The sequence below is a fragment of the Ovis canadensis genome, chromosome 2, assembly GCF_042477335.2.
Source record: "Ovis canadensis isolate MfBH-ARS-UI-01 breed Bighorn chromosome 2, ARS-UI_OviCan_v2, whole genome shotgun sequence".
Taxonomy (NCBI): domain Eukaryota; kingdom Metazoa; phylum Chordata; class Mammalia; order Artiodactyla; family Bovidae; genus Ovis; species Ovis canadensis.
This window is the reverse complement of record NC_091246.1, coordinates 2,284,590-2,305,971: the sequence shown is the minus strand read 5'-3', so window position 1 is coordinate 2,305,971 and position 21,382 is coordinate 2,284,590. Positions and strand designations below refer to the sequence as shown.

Below are 21,382 nucleotides of genomic sequence, written 5' to 3'. Positions count from 1 at the left end.
AACTGGGATCAATAGAATTCTATGAGGTGCTTCAGTAATTTCACAATTTGACTGAAATTTAGTTTTTAAAGTGGTAACAAACATCACAGACACTTGAAACAAAATGGAGAGATTGAAGGTTGAGCCTCATTTAAGGATGTAACTGCCTTTCATATCTCCAACTTTTTTCAATGCAGCCTCATTGATTGACATTAAGTAAATGTTATAAATGTGAACTTGAGAATTTATTCCTTTGTTTACTTTGGAGTTTCCTTTGAAAAAACAGGGGGAAAGGTTGCTGCTAAAAAGAAGTTTGGAAATAGGTGGTTCACTGTTTCCTAGCAGAGTGACCTGGTGAAGAAGCCCAGTGTGAAGATCACAGATTTAAAAGGCCGTGTAACCTCAGAGACCTGTGGAACCCTGGTTTCCTCCCATGCGGGTGAGTGTGTTGCAACATGTCCTGGCTACAAACACCCAATCTACTTCCTTCACCTGGACTGAACTGACAGCCCCAAACTAAAGTTTAAGGCCTGCTTGGCTATGAACGCACGATTTCACTAGTTGGATTGGAATCTCGACAGTGTTGAAAAGTTGTGGTCTACGTATAAAATGACTGTTGGTGGTGGTGTGCGCCCGGGAGTGGTGGGGGCAGGCACTGTCACATGACGCAACGGGCGCCTCAGGAGCCTCTGACAGCAGACGGGTCCACGCTGGACTCTCAAGTCTGCCGCTTGCTAACCACATGACGCTGGGTAAGCCACTCTGAACTCCAGGGTCCTCATCAGTAACGTGGGGATAAAAATGCATCACAGCAAGCTGTTTCAAAGATAAATGTGTGCCCAAGTACTGGAGCACAGAGCCAGGCGCCTGCTGCGCCACAGGTGGTGGCCGGGGACCCAAGGCCCCTCTTCGTTTTCTCTGGGCTTCTCGGGGGCACCAGTGGTAAAGAACCTGCCTGTGACGCAGGAGACACGTGGAATGTAGCTTCAATCCCTGGGCTGGGAGATCCCTTGCAACAGGAAATGGAAACCCACTCCAGTGTTCTTGCCTGGAAAAGTTCATGGACAGAGGAGCCCGGCAGGCCCCCGTCCACGGGGTCACAGGGTCAGCCCTGGCCATGCATGCCTTTTGCTCATCTCGGCGGTGCTGGGCCTTCTCCGCAGCATGTAGGCCTTCTCCAGCTGTGGCCGGGGGTGGAGGTGCTGCCTTGCGGCACGTGGGCTTAGTTGCTGTTCGGCATGTGGGATCTTGGCTCCCTGTACTTGGGACTGAACTCTCGTCCCCTGCATTGGAAGGCGGATTCAGAACCACTGGACACCAGGGAAATCCCTCAGGACAGTTCTTTAAAGGTTGAATGTCGCAGGTAACACCCCTAGCTTTTTGGAGGGTAGGGGTTGTTTTTTCTCTTTATTTTAAAGCTTTCCAAATGGAAATATCCTATTTGCTTTTTCTGATAGATCTGCGATTATCGTAAAAAATTAAAATATAGAAAAGGTGAAAGCTTCTATGTGATGTCTTCCCAAAACACCCATTCCTAACTCTTGGTACAGGTGTTCACAATGCCCCCACTGGTTTTATATCACTTATTCCTCTTTATAAGTAGGGTTTGTGCCAGTGGGTTAGCTGGGTGACAGGAAGAAGTGAGGCCCTGTCCTGTTCGGGAAATCAGACCAGCCAAGGATTCGTGAATCTTAAACTCCTCAGGGAAGCTGCACGGGCACCAGAGGGAGTAAGACATGACAGACGGCGGAAGGCCATGGGCTCCCCTCTTCCTCTGGCCCAGGAGAGCGCCCAGCAGCCAGAGCGGCCAGTCCAGGCCTGGAGAAACGCATGTGCCACTTCTGAAAAGCGAATCCACACACACCACATGCAGGCAGAAACAGATTCTCCTCCCAGAGAATCAGTATGAGCGCACACTTTATTATGCACAGGGTTGCAGAGGGGGCCGCCTGGGAAAGCCCTCGCGCTAACACTGCCCGCTGTCGTCCTCCAGCTCCTTCTCCAGCTCCTCCCTCCCGGCGACTTAACTGCAACCCACAACCCACGAGGCAGAAGAGCAAAGACTGGCTGGTGTCTGGAAACAGACTCAAGGAACAGAAAGCATTAAACCTTTAAGTCTGAGAAGAGACTTTTAGCCAGGATATGTGTTTGTCTCCTGGTCCTTAGTAGTCAAGGGTGAGCCACCTCGCAAAAGAGAGAAAGTCACTATTTTAAAACTGAAGATAGAAATGCAGCCTGAGTTCCCAGTCAGATGCTCCAGATGCGTCTGACGAGCTCAGCCAGGACCCATATCCACGGCGGCTCAAGGCTTCGTAAAGTAAACCTGGAAATGGGCTGCTGGGGAGGGGGCTTGTGAAGACTGACAGGGTGACCCAGCTAAGGACAGATGTAAGGGCGGCTCTGGGCAGGGAAGCTGCTATTCTTAGAGTTTTAAAAGTGACCTCACAGCTTCCAAGAGGAAGTGGTACAAATGTCACCAGCCGGCTTCCCAGAAACCAACAGGAAGAATACCAGGGTGCTTGGCTTCACAGGCATTTGTGAAATGGGAGATGCTTCCTAAAATTATAGCAGTTCAGAAGCACTGACCAGTTCCTCCTTCAGCATCAAATATATGACAGAAAAATGACCAGGCAGATAAAAAAGAGCCCTATCTACACAGATACGCCAAGTCTGACAGTGTTTTCCAAGCTCCTTGGATACCGTGTGCCTGACAGACTGTGAATTCCTTCTGGTACTTAGTGAACAGTAACCAAGACAGCTCACAGCATCCAAGAGTTGGTAACAGGCAGACAGTGAAATATAAGTTTTCTAAAGATATATTTTATCAAGTATTAGTCCTTAAGCTATTCAAATTGGTATATAAACAACTATTTATAGGACTTACAGAAAATTTTATTTTAAAAATTCAAATATTTAGAATCTGATATATGAGAATAGGCAAAAGTGAGAAAAAAAGCACTTCTGTGATTAAGTATTTAGCTGGTTTGAAAGACAGAGGAATCATTTACTCATAAAGGGGCTCAATGAAGTAAAAAAAAAAAAAACAACGCCCATTGTTCTAAAAGGACCTCTAAAGCAGTGGGTTTAAGGCCCTCAAGAATCAGGGTGATCATGTCCCTTGACCTTGGCCTCCAGTGCTGACAGGTGCTGGCAAGAACACGTCTCCTCTCAAGTAAGGAATAGTTTGCAACCTGCTCTGAGTTTAGAAAGTAGACGGATGTTAGGAAAATTTCCTTAATTAAGATTCCCCGGAAGTAAGGCACGCGTGGCCCAGAGAAGCTGGTTGTAGCCCAAGGTGACTATTCTCTGCAAAACGTTTGTCTAGCCAGGCTGTTAGGTTGGGAAGATACTCTATCTTCTTGCTTCTGGCCTGGAGGCTGATAGAGGGTGCAGAATGACTCAGTGAAATTCGAAATAAGACGGATTTCACCTATCATAGAGCAATCTAAACATATGAACTTTTAAATATTTTAGAGTAAGGTTATCTTACATTAATCACCACTCTCTCTCTCTCATGTCGTATTTACAAGCTAACAACCTTCATCTGTTGCCAGGATCACTACACAGTGTAAGAATATCACACTCAACCTATGGAAAAGGGGAGGGAGGGAGAAAAGTCAAGGTTCCCACCCTACTACCTCCTTCTGGGTGAGAGGCTGGTTTGGTCCCCATCTCAGCTCTGGTCAGCCCCCGCGGCTCACTGTCTTTTCTCCATGATAGCCTGCAACATATCTATGGGCAGAGGGAAGATGATGGTGGAGTTTTTCTCAGCAGCAATGGTGGTCAGCGTCTGCAGGTAGCGCAGCTGGAGGGCGGCAGGAGACTCGGTGATGACCATGGAGGCTTCCTTCAGAGCCCTGGACGCATTCATTTCTCCCTCCGCCGCAATGACCTACGGAGCGGCAGCAAGGAGAGATTAACCCAGAGGAAACGCTGGTCGGCGAGCTGCAGCCTCCAAACTAGGGCACATCTGGCTCCGGCAATACACGGGGTTTCCCAGGGAGTCGGCCAGAATAGTTCTAAGGAAAACAGTTTCCAGATCCTCAGTTTCTATGTGATCTTTTCCCTGTAACTGCTTTGCCTGAGTGTGTGTCGGAGGTCAAGACATCCCCTGTAGAGGAGGGGGGATGGACTGGGGACTGCGGACTGATTTATATACAATGTTATGGATGGAATGGATAACTAACGGAAACTGACTACAGCACAGGGGGCTCCACTCAAGGCTCTGGTGACCCAGATGGGGAGGAAATCCAAGAAAGCAGAGGGGATATATGTATACGTATCACTGATCCACTTTGCTGTACAGCAGAAACTAACATGAAGCAACTACACTCCAATAAGAATTTTTAAAAAAAGACATCCTCTTTCACTATTTATTGTCTTTCTCCCATTTCCAGGGCATCAAACAAAGGGAAAATTCAGAATACTGTGTAGGAGTTGAGAAAGTGAATGACCCCAATGACTGGATACAAAGCCTTTTGCAAGTCAGATAGATTTCCAATTCTTTGATTTCAAAGAAAGGGAAGAGGACCTTATTGTACTGCAAGCTGATAGATAATTAAAATGTTTTCCACAAAAGATCAAAAAAGTCATAGGATTTTTCAGCACATAAATTCAGAGGGAGCACTAAGTATTGTATAAAAGTACTTAAAAAAAAAAACCCTTCCATTTCTATCTACTTATTTATATAAATAAGGTTTCTTTTTCCTCATACCTGTAAAAATGAAAAGTAAGGGAACTGAACTGATGCTGAATCTTGCCTTATTCCAGCAGTAAGTAACAGCCATCGACAAGACATGAATTCATTCTTCATTCACCTCGTTGGGGCCCTTGGTTGCAGTCAGAGAAAACTGAGAAGTATCCTAACTTATGCACTAGAGGCGCTTCAGAAGGTGATAAAATAACTCATAACAAAATGTATTAGGAAAAGACTCTGTAGGGAATGTGAGATGAAAGTATAAATTCAAGGAGAAAAAGGGAAAATGAAAATTCCTATTAAAAGAGCTTATTTTCTCATCATTCTATAAATAGAGAGTGGAATCATTATGTTACCTAAATTTCAAAGAAAGCATTTAAAATGAATGATGTTAACAGTTTTACCTTAGAATGTCAATATTTAAAACATGCCAGGACTTATATGTTTGGCAGATATCCACATTCAAAATGAAAAAATGTACATGTCTATTTAAAATGGGACACACAGATTTTCTGAATTCTTTGAGGGGTTATGTGAGCAAAGCTTGAAGGCTTTTGGAGAGGTGGGGAGGGCAGGGGTTTTAGAGTTTAGGTGGCTGCTGCTGCTGCTGCTAAGTCGCTTCAGTTGTGTCCAACTCTGTGTAACCCCATAGACGGCAGCCCACCAGGCTCCCCTGTCCCTGGGATTCTCCAGGCAAGAACACTGGAGAGGGTTGCCATTTCCTTCTCCAATGCATGAAACTGAAAAGTGAAAGTGAAGTCACTCTTAGCAACCGACTCTTAGTGACCCCATGGACTGCAGCCTACCAGGCTCCTCCGCCCATGGGATTTTCCAGGCAGGAGTACTGGTGTGAGTTGCCATTGCCTTCTCCGAGAGTTTAGGTAGTCGAGCTCAAATTGCAAACCTAACCCTTCCTAGCTGAATGTCCTCAGAAAGGTTATTTAACATTCTGAGCCTCGGTTTCTTATTCTTGAGATGGGATAGCACTGACCTCATGGGACCATTTTAAGGAAGTCAGAGGTCTAGCATGTGTTGAAGTGTATAAACAGAGGCTAATTATATAGCAAGGGCAAGTGACAAGATCTAATTTTTGGATCCACCTATGCCCTAATTCTTAAAAGATTCAGAAGCCAAATGAAGGCAGCTATTCCTAAGTCCTAATCCTAGGAGGAGAGGTGTAAAGATACCATAACCCTCTTAAAAGTGTAGTTAGGTTGTTCTCACAGGAACCTCAAAATATTAATTGTTCTTTTTCTTCTTTTCATGCTAAATTTTTATTTCAATGTTATGCAACTGTGTAAGTATGAATATTTATTCAACATATAACAATTATGACATCCACAGGGGATTTCTTAGGGAAAATGAGACAGCAAACACTAGATCCTAACAAACTACTGAGCAGGTAAATCTGCAGCTGGGAGCACTACGGAGGGTTTAGTCCTTCTCTGAATATGAGAATTGAAAGCAATGGTCTTATGACCAGTATAATTTCATTCAGTTACACGGTAAACTTTGGGGGGCTTCCGGGTGTCAAGACCTATAAAGGGGCTAGGGATAGAGGAGGGACTCCTCCACGTCCTTCAGCTCCTGGCCAAGCAGGGGAGATGGACTTGGAAGCAGATCATTTCATTCCAGTCTGACAAACGCTGACTGAGGCAGGTACAAGGCCCAGAGCTGGCAGGAAGAGCAAAGCAGTTTTTGCCAAAGGTGAAGTGGTGGGGCTGTGCCCTCGACAAAGCAGAACAATAGAGGATGGAGGCCTTGCTGTTTGGACTAAGGTGAGGAAGAATATTTCAGGCAGAACACATGAAAAGGTACTGCAGTATAAAAAAACCTAGTGTCCCAGGAGCCTATAAGCAGGTGAGCACTGTGAGGAAGAGGGGGAGATGGGGGCGAACAGGGCAGAGGGGGAAGTGAAGTGTGAATTAGGGAGGGGGGGTAAACAGGATGGGGAGGGGGGGTGAAGGAGGGAGAGGGGAGGTGGGGGGAAGGGGGAAGGGGGAGGGGGGGTGAACAGGAGGGGGGAGGGGGGAGGGGGGTGAAGAAGGGAGGGCAGTAAGGGCAGCAGGGGCCCAGGTGTTTGGTCTTTATCCTGAAGGTGATGGGAAGCCTCAGAGCTAGTTTGAGAAAACACTCCAACAGATGTTGGAGCATCCGTATGAGAAGAGACGGAGGACAGCTTTCAGAGCGACCTGGTGCCAGTCACCAGTGGTGTGAGTGGAGGAGGAAATGGGCTGTTGAGAGAGACGCCACAGTGTGGAGTGGACTGGGCGGGATGCGAGGGGGACAGGCTGTGTCTGGGTTCTGCGCTGTGCATTAGGTGAGACAGAGGAGGCTTACTGCAAGAAGGGACCAGATTAGAGGATAAAAACCTGAATTTATCAGGCAAAGCATTATGTCCCCCTAGGTGTTTGGGAAGGGACCAGTGCCAGCCACACTGAGAGGGGCTCTGGGAACTGTCTCCCAGGCGAGGCCTGGACAGAACTCACAAGCTGGCCCTGCCATGGGCACAGCAGGCTCTGATTTTCCCGTCAGCTCAGATGTCCAATAAGGTGCTTTTTTTTTTTCCTGTCTGGACAACTGCAAAGACAGCTCAGCTCCCACTACCAATCAACACACCATCTCTTGGCTGGGAAGCCAGACCCACCCGGCTGGGCATACCTTCTGTTACTAGAAAAGCTGGTCTGAGTGAGCTGCCAAAGATGTGAACACAACACCCTCGCTGTGTCTAATACAAGCCAAGCGGGCGCTGTGGGCAGGGTCTTAGAAAGCAGCACAAGCTACCCGCAGGCACGCACAGTTTCTGCCAGAAGCGCCGGAGGCCCCGTCGATCGACCCTTCCTATTTCCAGAGCATTGTGTCAAAAGCTGGCGAGTTCAGGCCTGTGGAAGGGTCCTGCTGTCTCCTCCTGTGGCCCAGGGGGCTGCTCCGAGGGAAGGGCTGGACAGGTGACCTGCGTCCTGTACTCTACCCGCTCAGTTATCACACAACGAGGCCCAGAGATACGAGCCCAAAGCCCATGCCAGGCGCTTGTCTGAGAATCCTGACAAAGGAAAAAAGGGACAGTCTGCAAGCAGAAAAGATATTACGTTTCCAGTCACGGTCTGAAAACCTTAAAAAGAGGTCCTGCTAACGTAACGTGTTCAGGAGAACCTGTCCTCATTTGTAACGTTTCTCTCAAATGACGCTCGTGAGCACTTAATGCGCGCATTCTCTTTGCGGAGTAGGACGCCTTCATCTCAGCCGACCGTCATCCACCCAGCCGCAGCGGTGTTTGGATGATCTCCAGTCGGGGTGACTACAAAGTGCTGCTGTGAACACTCCAGAGCACGTCTTCTGGGAAACCAGCATGCGCTCCTCTCAGATCCACGCGGCCAGACGCACCAACGTCTGTTCCCACTGCCGAGACCTCCCCCCACCCACACCTGGATCGCTTTCTTTCTTGTTTAAAGCCGTTAGAGTGAACGTTTAGTGTGGCATCTGCTTGTGAAGTGGGTTTGCATCTCTGGCTAATTAACTTGAGGAATTTTTCTCTGAAGTCTCTTAGGCTATAGACTCTTGCAACCTTTTTCTTTGCAACTTATTTAAGAAACAGGACCCCTATTTCCCTGAGAGCTTGAATACTGGGCCTCGTGGTTGTTGCAGGGTAACTGGACTCTATGGAAGAATTAAGACTCCTTGAGATTCTGTGTGTTAACCCCACCCTTAAAGACAGCCAGATCCCTTGAGAGCCCAGTAATTCAGAATCCTAACTGACTTTATTTTTTCTTGTAAAGGGAAGTCAGGACTCTCTTTCCTAACTGGTCAGAGTGTTTGCAGAGGGGGCTCAGTCCTTCCTGGAAAGAAGGCCGTGAGGAGCACAGGGAACACTAATTTCCACAGTCACTAATTAGCTATGTGATTCTGAGATCGCATCACTTGTTTGGGGTTTGATATTTTCGTCTAAATAGTGGGAATGGCAAATAAGTTTCATTTTTAGGCCAATTTCCAGCAGCTGCAGGTCGTCACCTAGAGCGCATCAGGGCTTCCCAGGCGGCGCTGGCAGTCAAGACCCCGCCTGCCGATGCAGGAGACAAGAGATGTGGGTTTGATCCCTGGGTCGGGAAGATGCCCTGCAGGAAGAAACGGGCTCCGTGTTCTTGCCTGAAAAATCCCATGGATAGAGGAGTACGGCAGGCTACAGCCCATAGGGTGGCAAAGAGTCAGACATTACTGGATCGACTTGGCACGCCCGCACGCACACCGGGAGTGCTTCAGCAGCATTCTCAAGTCAAGTCAACGCTCAGTGGGAAGCAGCGCTGTGGTCAGTGACGGGCATGGGAGCTGGCGGGGGGACAGGCAGCATTTGCCACTTTCAGAAGATAATCTCTAAGGACCCTTAGGGCGCCAATATTCTATGTCGTCTATGTATGATAAATTCTATTATTCAACGTGGTTTGGAAACGGGACTTTTGGTTAATGACAGATTCTAGGTAAAAGGGATCCCTAATTTTCAAAATAACTAGATTATAGTGAGGCATAGTTAATATCATTCTCATAAATACAATTTAATCTTCTAAATAAAATACCATGGTTTGGAGAGAAAATACATGAGAGCTCTGTAGTGCTCTGGAGGGTTCTGGGGGGCTCTGTAGTGCTTGGTAGGGCTCTGGGGGGCTCTGTAGTGCTCTGGAGGGGTCTGTAGTGCTCTGTAGGGCTCTGGTGGGTTCTGTAGGGCTCTGGGGGGATCTGGCACCAGAAGCGCCAGTTAACACACTGTTGTTGTTGTTTAGTTGCTCAGTCACGTCCGACTCCGCAACCCCACGGACAGCAGCCCACCAGGCTCCTCTGTCCACGGGCTTTTCCAGGCAAGAACACTGGAGCAGGTCGCCATTTCCTTCTCTAGAAGATCTTCCCGACCCAGGGATCAAACATGAGTCTCCTGCTTGGCAGGTGGATTCTTTACCACTGAGTCACCTGAGAAGCCCAATTAACACATTAGGAAAATCTAAAAGTTCTGGTTAGTAAAACATTCTGGATGCAGTGTGTCAAATGAATCTATCTGGTGCTGGCTAAAAAATTAGAGTGACCCATCTCTGGCTTCAGAGAAGGTGATGGCAACTCACTCCAGCACTCTTGCCTGGAAAATCCCATGGACGGAGGAGCCTGGTGGGCTGCAGTCCACGGGGTTGTCAAGAGTCAGACACAACTGAGCAACTTCACTTTCACTTTTCACTTTCATGCATTGGAGAAGGACATGGCAACCCACTCCAGTGTTCTTGCCTGCAGAATCCCAGGGACGGCGGAGCCTGGTGGGCTGCCATCTATGGGGTTGCACAGAGTTGGACACGACTGAAGCGACTTAGCAGCAGCAGCAGTATCTGTGGGTTACAGGGCATCCTAACAGAAGGGCAGGGTTCTGTGGTTAGCCAGTTATCACCAGCTGCTACTGGTTTCTAACAACAACAATCTGGTTCGCTGCTGGTATCTTGGGAGATCTGTCACGCCGACAGCAACTGCTCCTGTGAAGACTATCCCTCTTTCTCCATCCATTCACAGGTGAGGGGTTGTGAGACCTTTTCAGGATCTTTGATTGACGCTGGATCAGAGAGAATCACTCTGGGGTGAATTTGGAATGGGGGCTGGTCTGTTTCCCACAGCGCTCAGCTGGGAGACACACGCACTTGAGAATCAGGCCTTCTCCCCTCCAGCTGTCTGCAGTGAGGCGAGGCCTGGGATGTGGAATGCCTGCCTCCCCTGAGGCTGCCCCCCGGTCTCTGGCTTTGATTCTGGTGAGGCTTGACTCTACTTCCTGCCCTCGGGTTTGGTAAGACATCCCTATGGACTCATTTGAGCATGTCTTCTTTTCCAGATTCACAAATATTCCCTCAGCACCTCCCATGGATGTCACACACCCATGCAGGGTTAAGACACAGCCAGGGATGATGATTTAAAAAAAAAGAAAAAAAGGAGAAAAAAAGCAGACATCAAGGAAAAAGAAGTGGAAAAAAAAGAGCAGAAAAAGGAAGACGGAAACTGCAAGAAGGAGGGACAACTTGGGAAAAGGAAGAAAGAGACGAAAATAAGGGGGGGAGAGTGTGCGCAACTGATGGGACAGCCCGTCCACCTGGAGTCAGACCGTCAGTGCGTCCTCAGCAGCGGGCCGGGAGAAAGACGCGGGGGGGCACAGTCCTAACGGAACGGCGCAGCCATCTATGCACCAGTATCCCCAGGAGAGGTGGCTTGTGAAAAAGCAAGGTGAAGAACAGTATGTACTGTACCGCTACTTCTGTAAAGTAGACAGGCCAGTAGACTAACAGCCCAGCCAAATAAACCCCAAATGAAAATCTGGGGGTATTAACATAGACACTAAGCTGTTAAGAGTGGCGGCCTCTGGTGGCAGGGGGATATGATTTGAAGTGATGAGCAGAGCTTTCATCTTGACTACTTTGGGACTATTTCGATTTTTTACAACCAGCATGTTTTACATTGTATATTTTAAAAGGAAGCCTCAACAGGAAAAACAAACCACACAGAGAAAACAAAGTCACCTTGGCTCGGGCCTCCCGGGACGCCTCCGCCTCCGCGGCCATGGCTCTCTGCAACTGCACCGGCAGCTTCACGTCCTTGATCTCCACACGCTCCACCTTGATTCCCCAGTCGTCGGTGGCATCGTCCAGGGTGCACTGTCAGGAAGGGAGAAGGCAGGCTGAAAATGCTCAGCCCTCGCACAGGCGCCTAGGGCAGCTGTGTTCATTGGGATCTGGAGTGGGCGAGGCGCTGGTGGAAGGCTGCAGAGAGAGTTACCCACGGAGGCATGCAGGCTGAAGTGGGAGCCTGGATTACTGGGAAGTTGTTCTTGATTCTGCTACTAATAAGCTAATGTGGGTTGGCAAACGTTTTCTAAAAAAGCTAAATTCCTTCAGTCGTGTCCAAATCTTTGCGACCCAGTGGACTGCAGTCCGCCAGGCTCCTCTGTCCGTAAGATTCTCCAAGCAAGAATCCTGGAGTGGGCTGCCATGCCCTCCTCCAGGGGATCTTCCCAACCCAAGCACTGCACCTGCGCCTCACGGCTCCGGCACTGGCAGGCGGGTTCTTTCCCACTGCCGACGCCGGGGAAGCCCTTGTTTCTAGTGTCTGGTGCAACTAACTCTGCCTTTGCAGATTAAAAGTGGCCGTGGGGAATAATGCACCGATCAGTGGGTGTGGCTGCATTCTAATAAAGCTTCACTTATTAAAACAGGCGGCCAGAGGGCTGCTGAGCTCCTGTGAGCCCGTGGGAGCCGTGCTGCTTCTCCGCGCCTCGGCCTCCTCCCTCTGCAGGGCTGGAGGGACGTCACCCTGCCCTGGGTCACATGGTTGTTGGGGTGTCACATGAGACCAGAGACAGCTGCACAGACAGCAACAGCTCAGATGCGCAGCACTCAATCTTTTCTGACCAAGCCAGATCTGATTCATCATCTGTTATGAAGGCAAGATTGGAAAGTGTTAAGAGTTACAAACGAGGTCAGGACTCGCACAGAACAGGGCTCCAGCTGTACCTGCCCTGTCTCGCAGAACAGCCTCTGAGCTATTATGCTAGAAGAAAGAGGCTAACACTAACTTTGGGGAAAAAATTATACTGGAGGGAATTAAGAAACATGCACACATTGGAGTGTTACTGCCCTATAACCTCCTCATATGAAAAAGATCCCCTTCCATCGAGCCTGGGGAGAGTTTTCTGTGAAGGAAAAAAGGCCAGTGAGTCTCCAGGCTGACTCAATGAAACGCTCTCAGATGCCCATGGGCCCTGAGCTGCTCCCCCCAAACCTGCAGCTGAGCCGCACCGGCGGCGCCCCCTCACCTGCATGTTGTGAGCGATTTCCTCCCTGTCAGAGAGGATCTGGGAGAGGTTCTTGGTGCCCAGGACGTTCCTCAGGGTCGTTTGTGCCAAAAGACGGGTCGCGGAGTCAGCGTTGGTGATGTTTGCCACAGCCAGAGTGGCGTTCTGCACGCGGTAATAGACCACGCCGTCCACGCTGATGGTGACCGAGTCCTTGGTGAGGATCTGCGAGGCAGGGAAGCATGGGAGACCCGTCAGCCTCCTCTTTAGTGAAGCTGCAAGGACTGTGATTCCACCCAACGTCTTAAAACAAGAGCTGGTTTTTTTTAGTAAGCGCTGTTGACTGAATGTTTGCGTCTCCCTAAAATTCATGTTGAAACTCCATCCCCAGTGTGTTGGTGTTTGGAGGTGGGGCCTTTGGGGGGCCATGAGGGTGGAGCCCTCATGAATGGGATTAGCATCCTTATAAAAGAGGCCCCAGAGAGAGCCCTCCCCCTTCTACTATGTGAGGATATAATGAGCAAACAGTGATCTAGGAATGAGGAGGCAGGCCTTCATCAGACACCAAATTTGCTGGAGTCTTCAGCACTTCTTCAGAACTGTGAACAATACATACCTGGTTTATAAGCCAGCAAATTTATTACAGCGACCCCAAGGGACTCAGACCACGAAGTATCAGAATGTTCACTATGTCTTAAAAATTTTAATAAAGTACTTTCATTTACCACTAATTCCATTCACTCATTTGATCATTCAACAAACACTGAGACTTAATCACAGTCAGTAGCTGACGCTGTGCTGGGTTTCAGGGATAAAGGCATGAAAAACCCTCAGTTCCTATCTTCACGGAGGTCAGGGAATCAAGGGACGCTCTAAGGGAACAAGACGGACAGCTGTAGCTGGCAGAGGTGAGACATGAACTAAGTCTTGAAAAAGGAAGTAACAATTTTCTGAGGATAGAGTGAAAGAGTATTCAAGGCAGACGAGTACGTGTGGGACGGAGCAGAGGCGCCAGAGAGCCTGTGTCTGATGAGCCTGAAGAAGCACAGTGTTACTGGGACGAAAGAACTGAACTCTTTTCATAGGGCGAGGTCAGGGTGACAGTATATTTACAGTGCGCTTCATAAGACGCTTGCAGGACACAGACCCCGTGTGTCAGTGCTTCCTGTCACGTTCAAGGGCAGAGTCCTTGGCTTGACACCTGCCCTCCGGCCTCCTTCCTCCCCACTCCTGCACACGTCCTCCACTAGACCACGTGGGGCTCCCACACGCACCGGGCTCCATGTCCCGGGCCTCCCTGCAGGCGTTCCTCTGCTAGGATGTCCCCCACAACTCCTCCCCACAACGTCAGACAGACAGGGCAGCTAAGACACAGCTCAAGTGTCCTCTTCTCTGTGAAACTTGCCTGACCCTCCCGGCAGACTTGCCTACTCATTCCTTCACCCACTCCCTGCAGTGACGTGATTTACCGACACCACTGCCTCCCTGTTCGACTGTGAGCTTCTGAAGGCAGTCTGTCTCTGCATCTCTGGCACTGGCGGGGCGCTTGGCACACAGCAGGCAGTCAGTGAAACCAGAGATGGACTAGACTGGAGCGCGGCCCCGGGGGGAGTGAGGGAGGAACAGTGTGGGGAGAGGCAGGGGCCTCAACTCCGGCGCCAGCGCTGCTGGTTCCTCCCTCAGGGACCTCCAGCGAGGGTTCTCGACTGTTTGACTTAGCGACTCCTCATCTGTATGCCGGGGCTACTAATATTGCCCAATTCTAAGCAAATTTCTTTGAAGGTCAAATAAGATGTTTGCAAGTGAAGGCATTTTGAGAATGTAAAGAGCCATGTACGCGGAAAAAAGTCATAAAAACGATAATAGCTGTTTAGTTCTGCCAGGCATCAAAAGAGTTAATTCTTTTTTCTCAGTAACCTAAAACTTCAAATTTGGAGGAGAAGCGGGGAGTTTGTAAATAGATACATAATATATTACCATCTTGGGTGAAAATTAATTTTTCCCATGATGTGATGGAAAGTGTAGCTCATTTCTAAAGGAATTGTTGCCATGGAGACTCTGCGCGGCTGGAGGTTCGTAAAGTTGCAGCCTCTCTGTCTACTGATTATTGTAGGCAGAGTGTTTATCTTCCTTCATAACAAGCTCACAGGGGATCAGAAAAAGGACTGCTTGCCAAGTTTCAAAGTGCTCTGCGTTCAGGGAGCAGCTGGAAGGTAGAAGCTTGCCATGACCCTGCCAGATGACCGCCGTGTTTACAGAGGAAAGTGCCAGGACTCCCCGCTACCCTCAGAGGGCTCCTTCTGAGAGCCAGCCCTCCACACAGAGAGCACAGACACGCTCTCAGTCTCGCTTTTATGGGTGAAATGACTTCTGGTGTCACCACGTATGTGTGGGTTACAAAGCCTCACCTCGCTAACTATGTGGCTCAGGACCAGCAGGGGAGCTCCTGAGTTGGCCTCTGGACTTTGTGACCAGGCTCCACCGCTCTGCTGAGGACCTGGCCTCTGGCCAGCAAACGCCAGCAGCCTCTTTGGTCCTTTCCCTGCATCTGCTTTCAGGCTCTCTACCTGTGACGGTCATGACGCCTCCTCAGACACAAGGGCCAGGATGCCGGCCGCTGTGTCAAGGGCTGGGTCAGCGCTAGTGGAGGGTGCACGCAGCGTGGGGCTGTCCCACGCTAAGCCTTGAGCAGGGACTCTGAGGCCCTGGCCCCGCCCGTGAGTCCAGAGGAATTCCTGTCTGCTTTCTGGGATTCTGCTGTGAGCCTCAACGGTGAGGCACTTTGAAAAAGCCTGAAATGATCACTAATATAAAATATCATATTCTTATCTAAAATACCAAATGGGCAGTCTCTAATTCTTTGGCTTCTAACCAGTTTATTTAGAATACTGTCAAGAACTGTAAGAGGAATGTTCTATCAGAAACCCAGAGAGAAGTGTGGTCGGGGGGATGCTGATGACAGTGGTAACATTACACTTACATTAACATTATAGCCGCTTTGTAATGATAATAAGCACCTTCATAGCACTTGCTATTTATCAGCCTCTGCTCTAAGCACTTTACATAGAGCGTCTCATTTAGTCCTCACAAGAACTCTATAGGGTAGGTCCTGCTATTATAACCTCTATTTTATAGATGAGGAAATGCGGGCACAAAGAGGAGAACTTGCTGGAGGCCACACGGCCAGAAAACGCCAAGGGCAGAGGGGCTCTCAGCTGTGCTGTGGCCACTGGCCCCGCTGCCTCTCCACGCCAGGCTCAGGACAGCTCAGCCACCCACAGCAGAAGACAACCTTACCTCCTGAGGAGGGATGTCAAATGAAATAGTCCTCATGTCCACTTTGATGAAGCTGTCAGTGCACGGCAGAATAAAAAACAGGCCTGCAACAGAGACACACCCGCGATCAGGGCACACCGGCCCCTCACTCATCAGCTCACTGTGCCCTTCGGTTCTAACAGGGTCAACCCGATTAACCGCGAGAAAGCCGGGCATCTCAGGGGATGGGCTGGGAGCCAGGAGCGGCAGCCTCAACTCCCGTGGCTTTCTTCCCACAGCCGGCTGTCCCCACGAGACCTGGGGGCTGCATCTCCTTACTCTGCTTGTACTGGCAACCCGTTTGCTTTCACTTACCATTTTTTTTGTGGCCGTCCCACACAGCAGGTGGGATCTTAGTTCCCCGCACGGCCTGAACCCGTGCCCCGCTACAGTGGAAGCGTGGAGTCTTAACCACTGCACCACCAGGGAAATCCCTGTTTTCACTTAGATCGATGCAATTGCTTCTTACGTCATCTTGCTATTTCTTCCAGTCTGTTTCCTACAAACAAGCCGCACCACGCCCTGCACAACCTGTCCCTGCTCACCTCTTCACCACTGCCCTCTGTACCCGTCCTGCACCCCGGCTGGGCTGGGCCCCTCTGCTCCTGTCCTGCACCCCGGCTGGGCTGGGCCCCTCTGCTCCCGTCCTGCACCCCGGCTGGGCTGGGCTGCCCGCAGTTCACTGAGCTATAGTGCTTTCCTGCATGGCTCTGCACATGCTCTGATCCTGGGGACACCTCTCCCCCAGTTCTCACCTTTTCCTGCCAAGATGTCACCTCCAGAAAGCACCCTGCCACTTGGGGTGGACACTCTTTTCTGGGCCTCCACAGCCACCTGTGGCTTCTTGACACAACACTCACCATGCAGGACTGTGACTGTCAACTGTCTCTGCTGGCAACCCACCACTAGGCAGAAAGACCCTTGGGGCAGGGACTCTGTTTCCGTGTGCCTTGAATTCTTAGAGCCTGGAACTCAGTGGGAGCTTAACTGAAGTTTGCCGAAAATAATGACTGGAAGCATTTATTTCAGTAGGGATTCTCACGCTCAAATTTCGATAGCTGCAGCTATTTCTGGCCTAAAGATAATCTTATCAACTCAAATAGGAAGGGGAGGGGAGAGGCGGGAAGGAAAGGGTAATTTCTGGTAGGCTGTACTGCTATTGTTGCACAAATTCTGCTGTGAGAAGTCTTCTAAGTCAACAGAGACCTTCATGAAGAAAATCACATCAGTAAAAGGATGAATTTTGCTTTCCAGACAAACAGTGCAAGCACTCACCAGGTCCTTTGGCTCCTCCTTGTAAGATGCGACCCAGTCTAAAGATGATGGCTCTTTCGTATTCTTTTATGATCTAGATTAAAAACACAAATCATAATTTAACATGAGAAGTACACGTAGTTACAGGCATAGCTTTTGAAATATCATATATATATTTCTCCTCTAAATAGGTGAGCTGTTTATAACACCAGATAACAGCTACAGGCAACACGTTCATGTTTAATGACCCCTCCCAGAATAACCAAGAATTACTTTTTTTGTGGATTACAAAGGCAGTAGATACTCACTGTGTAAAATCTGGATAGTATAGAAAGAGTATACAAAAGCAAATTCACAACTTCACTCCTCAGCTGTTTACATTATTATTCAATTACTCATGAATCGTCAATACAGGGGGAGAAAAGTTAACATCCTCATAGTTTGTCTTCTGGTTCCTTAAACTATAATAGTAACTAATCTGAAAATTCTTAGAGCATATTTTATCTTTTTAGCAATATGTAAGTGACTGTCATTTATCACAGTATTAATAACTTCATGGCAAATAGATGGGGAAACGGTGCAAACAGAGGCAAACTTTATTTTCTTGGGCTCCAAAATCACTGCAGATGGTGACTGCAGCCATGAAATTAAAAGACGCTTACTTCTTGGAAGGAAAGTTATGACCAACCTAGATAGCATATTCAAAAGCAGAGACATACTTTGCCAACAAAGGTCCGTCTAGTCAAGGCTACGGTTTTTCCAGTGGTCATGTATGGATGTGAGAATTGGACTATAAAGAAAGCTGAGCACCAAAGAATTGATGCATTTGAACTATGGTGTTGGAGAAGACTCTTGAGAGTCCCTTGGACTGCAAGGAGATCCAACCAGTCCATTCTGAAGGAACTCAGTCCTGAGTGTTCACTGGAGGGACTGATGTTGAAGCTGAAACTCCAATACTTTGGCCACCTGATATGAAGAGCTGACTCATTTGAAAAGACTCTGATGCTGGGAAAGATTGAAGGCAGGAGAAGGGGATGACAGAGGATGAGATGGTTGGATGGCATCACCGACTTGATGGACATGGGTTTGGGTAAACTTCAGGAGTTGGTGATGGACAGGGAGGCCTGGCGTGCTGCAGTCCATGGGGTCGCAGAGTCGGACACGACTGAGTGGCTGAACTTAACTGAACTGAATAACTTTAGAGAAGAAATAACCAGCATAGGTGGGACAATAACCACGTGCCAGGTGCTCTGCTAAGTACGTAGTTCATTTAATCCTCACAACAGCCCTGTAAGACAGACGTTGCCATTTCCTCCCATCTGACAGGTGAGGAAACTCAGCAGAGGTCACACAGTAAACAGCAGCGCCTGCAGTCACACCTCAGAATCCTGACACTGCAGGACTTTTCTCACAGGATTGTCCTGCATCCCTGATTCCAGAAAGCTTTAGGTGGTGATCCTTACTTTAACCCACAGGAAGGACTGACTGGATAGGGGCTGAAAAGAAGTCTGTTTAAAAAAATTTTTTTTAATTTTTTTGCCACACCCCAAGGCATGGTGGGACCTTAGTTCTCTGACCAGAGGTCAAACCCACACCCCAGTGCATTGAAAGGTGGCATCTTCACCACTGGATCACCAGGGAAGTCTCTGAAAAGCAGTCTTAGAATTCCATTGTAATAGGTGGCTAGAGTAATTTTTCAAGAGATGAAGGGAAAAGAATTACAGGTCAGTATGGTTTCTCTTACACACACACACCCCTTTCATGGGCTTATGTACTTATGAGTTGGCCCCCTTCCAGATGTGAAGGAAACCTTTTTTACCTTTATGCACATCCATATTGACATTGGGAAAGTTATAACCGTGAACAAGAATGATATAGCCACCAAAATCCATCCACAAACACCAAGGCCTGCACTGGGGCTATCTGTGAAAATAAAAAAACATACAGTTCTTATCACTGTTCTTAGCATGATCCCCCCCTCCCCCCACCGTCTTCATCCTTGCCATTCACTGAACGTCGGTCGTTTACATGGACTTTCCCATCGAATCCACGTAAAAACCGTGCCGTGCACATGCTACTCCCCCTAACCTTTACTGTGTGCCGAAGTGATGAACCTCTTAAGATCCAGACCAACTACCAAGAAGGTTAAGTTAAGTGGCAAAATCTTTACAATACTAAGCGCTAAGTATAGATGCAGTATCTGTTCAGAACATTTTGAAAACACAATAGGAGCAACTCACACCACACGGCTGGGATGGAGGTGAAACCAGAGTGGGGTGGGTAGGCAGTGGCGGCAGTTGTTGGAGGGGCTTCTTGCAGGACGTGATGGTTAAGGGAACACCAGTGACAAGGGGAAGGAGGATAAAAGGCATTTAAGCTGAGGGTACAACACAATTAAAGGTGAAAATCATATGATATACTTGTTCAAGCTCACTTAGGTCCTCTATTTAAAATGCCTGTAAAACATCTCACTAGCTATACGTACAGTTTATCACCCACATTGGTTCTGATTTCTTGCTGCTGGTGCTGCTGCTAAGTCGCTTCAGTCGTGTCGGACTCTGTGCGACCCCATAGATGGCAGCCCACCAGGCTCTGCCGTCCCTGGGATTCTCCAGGCAAGAACACTGGAGTGGGTTGCCATTTCCTTCTCCAATGCATGAAAGTGAAAAGTGAAAGTGAAGTCGCTCAGTCGTGTCCGACTCTTAGCAACCCCATGGACTGCAGCCTACCAAGCTCCTCCATCCATGGGATTTTCCAGGCAAGAGTACTGGAGTGGGGTGCCATTGCCTTCTCACTATTATGAAAATGCTATAATGAACATCTCTGTACATGGTTTTCCTCCCACATTCCTAAGTTTACCTTTTCTGTAACATGAAATTGGGTTTTCTTTTTTTGGCTGTGCAGTATGGCTTGTGGGATCTTAGTTCCTTGATCAGGGATTGAACCCATGCCCTTGGCAGTGAAAGTGCAGAGTCCTAACCACTGGTTCACAAGGGAATTTCCTGAAATAGCTTTTTGTCTGATCACAAAGATAATATTAATACATGTCCCACTCCTAATATTAATACACGTCCCACTCCAAATAGTTTAGAAAAGTACAGAAAAGGAGAGAGAAATCGCTCAATTCCAAGATGATAAATATTCTTCCAAGCCCTTTTTGTGCATGCGCATTTTTCAAAGTAAATAAATAACATTTGCAACCTATTTCCCTCCCTTCTAGGTATTACTCTTTCAGCTTCCTTTTCGGGCTTTGCTGCTACACATTTGTGCTTTTTCTGTGTCAGTTTTATTTTTATCAATTTGTGGTTTAGTTGCCAAGTCATGTCCAACTCTTGCAACCCCATGGACTGTAGTCTGCCAGGCTCCTCTGTCCATGGGATTCTCCAGGCAAGAATACTGGAATGGTTTGCCATTTACTTCTCTAGGGGATCTTCCCAACCCAGGAATCAAACCCGGGTCTCCTGCATTGCAGGCAGATTCTTCACCAATTGAGCTACAAGGGGTCAAGGAATTTTTATCAATTACCCTTGCACAAAGTTAAAAAAGTCAAATAGTTCCACAAGGTGAGTGCAAGAGAGAGGGCAGCGCTCTGCTCACCTCTTCCGATTTCTTCCAAGGCAAGTGCTCTTGCAGCTGTGTGTTGTGGTATATGACTTACCTGTTTCTAAAGAACACACTAGTTTTGTTATTGCTTTTACAGTTTAAAGCTTCATCTATTGACTTCCTACCCCTCCCCCACCACATAAAGACACCTATCCTTGGGACTGCATAAAAATATCAAATTTTATATTTCACAAATATGCAAATATGATTCAGAGCTAAGCCATGCAGTGAGGCCTAAGTTGTTTTTCACGCATACAATTTACTGATTTTTTTTTTTTTCCTGGAGTCACTGTCCTCTTTTTCTCTTGCTTAGTTTTCGGTGTACTTAACGATTCAACTTTCTTCAGCTGTCTACACCTCCTTTCCGCAGGCTCAGGTATTCCACCCATTTCACCTGCTGAGGAAGCACCTCGGAGCCATGTCTGCTCCGATTCTCGTTCTCCCTCTGCTTGCCTCTCACTGCCATCCTGGAAATCCCCCTTCTCTTCCTGAGCTGCTCCCTACTGTCTGTATCTGAGGTCTTCCTGGTTCCTGCTTTCCTTTTTGTGGGGGACAGAGGGCCTGAATAGGCTCAGGGATAGATCCCTGTTCTTTTCAAGCATGGAAGGCTGGTCTTTCCAGGAGCCGTTTTAATGATGAGAGGGAGGGAGGGGGCCAGAGAGGAAGAGGTAGGCCAGGCATGGGTGATTCCTTAGATCAGAGGAGCGATTTAGATGGCAGTGAGAAGAGGTTCC

General features: G+C 48.3%; 1 protein-coding gene across 1 annotated transcript in view; it reads right to left on the bottom strand.

Moving 5' to 3' along the window:
* Positions 1 to 1,847: 1,847 nt before the first annotated feature.
* STOM (stomatin) overlaps positions 1,848 to 21,382 on the bottom strand; it is a 33,818-nt gene continuing 14,283 nt past the window's right edge. Inside the window, exons 2-7 of the mRNA XM_069575223.1 lie at positions 18,865 to 18,968; positions 17,067 to 17,139; positions 15,774 to 15,856; positions 12,498 to 12,701; positions 11,206 to 11,340; positions 1,848 to 3,871 (exon numbers count right to left, since the gene is read on the bottom strand). Of these exons, the coding sequence (XP_069431324.1) occupies positions 3,677 to 3,871; positions 11,206 to 11,340; positions 12,498 to 12,701; positions 15,774 to 15,856; positions 17,067 to 17,139; positions 18,865 to 18,968 (794 nt within the window). The 3' untranslated portion in view covers positions 1,848 to 3,676. The remainder of the gene's footprint in view (positions 3,872 to 11,205; positions 11,341 to 12,497; positions 12,702 to 15,773; positions 15,857 to 17,066; positions 17,140 to 18,864; positions 18,969 to 21,382) is intronic.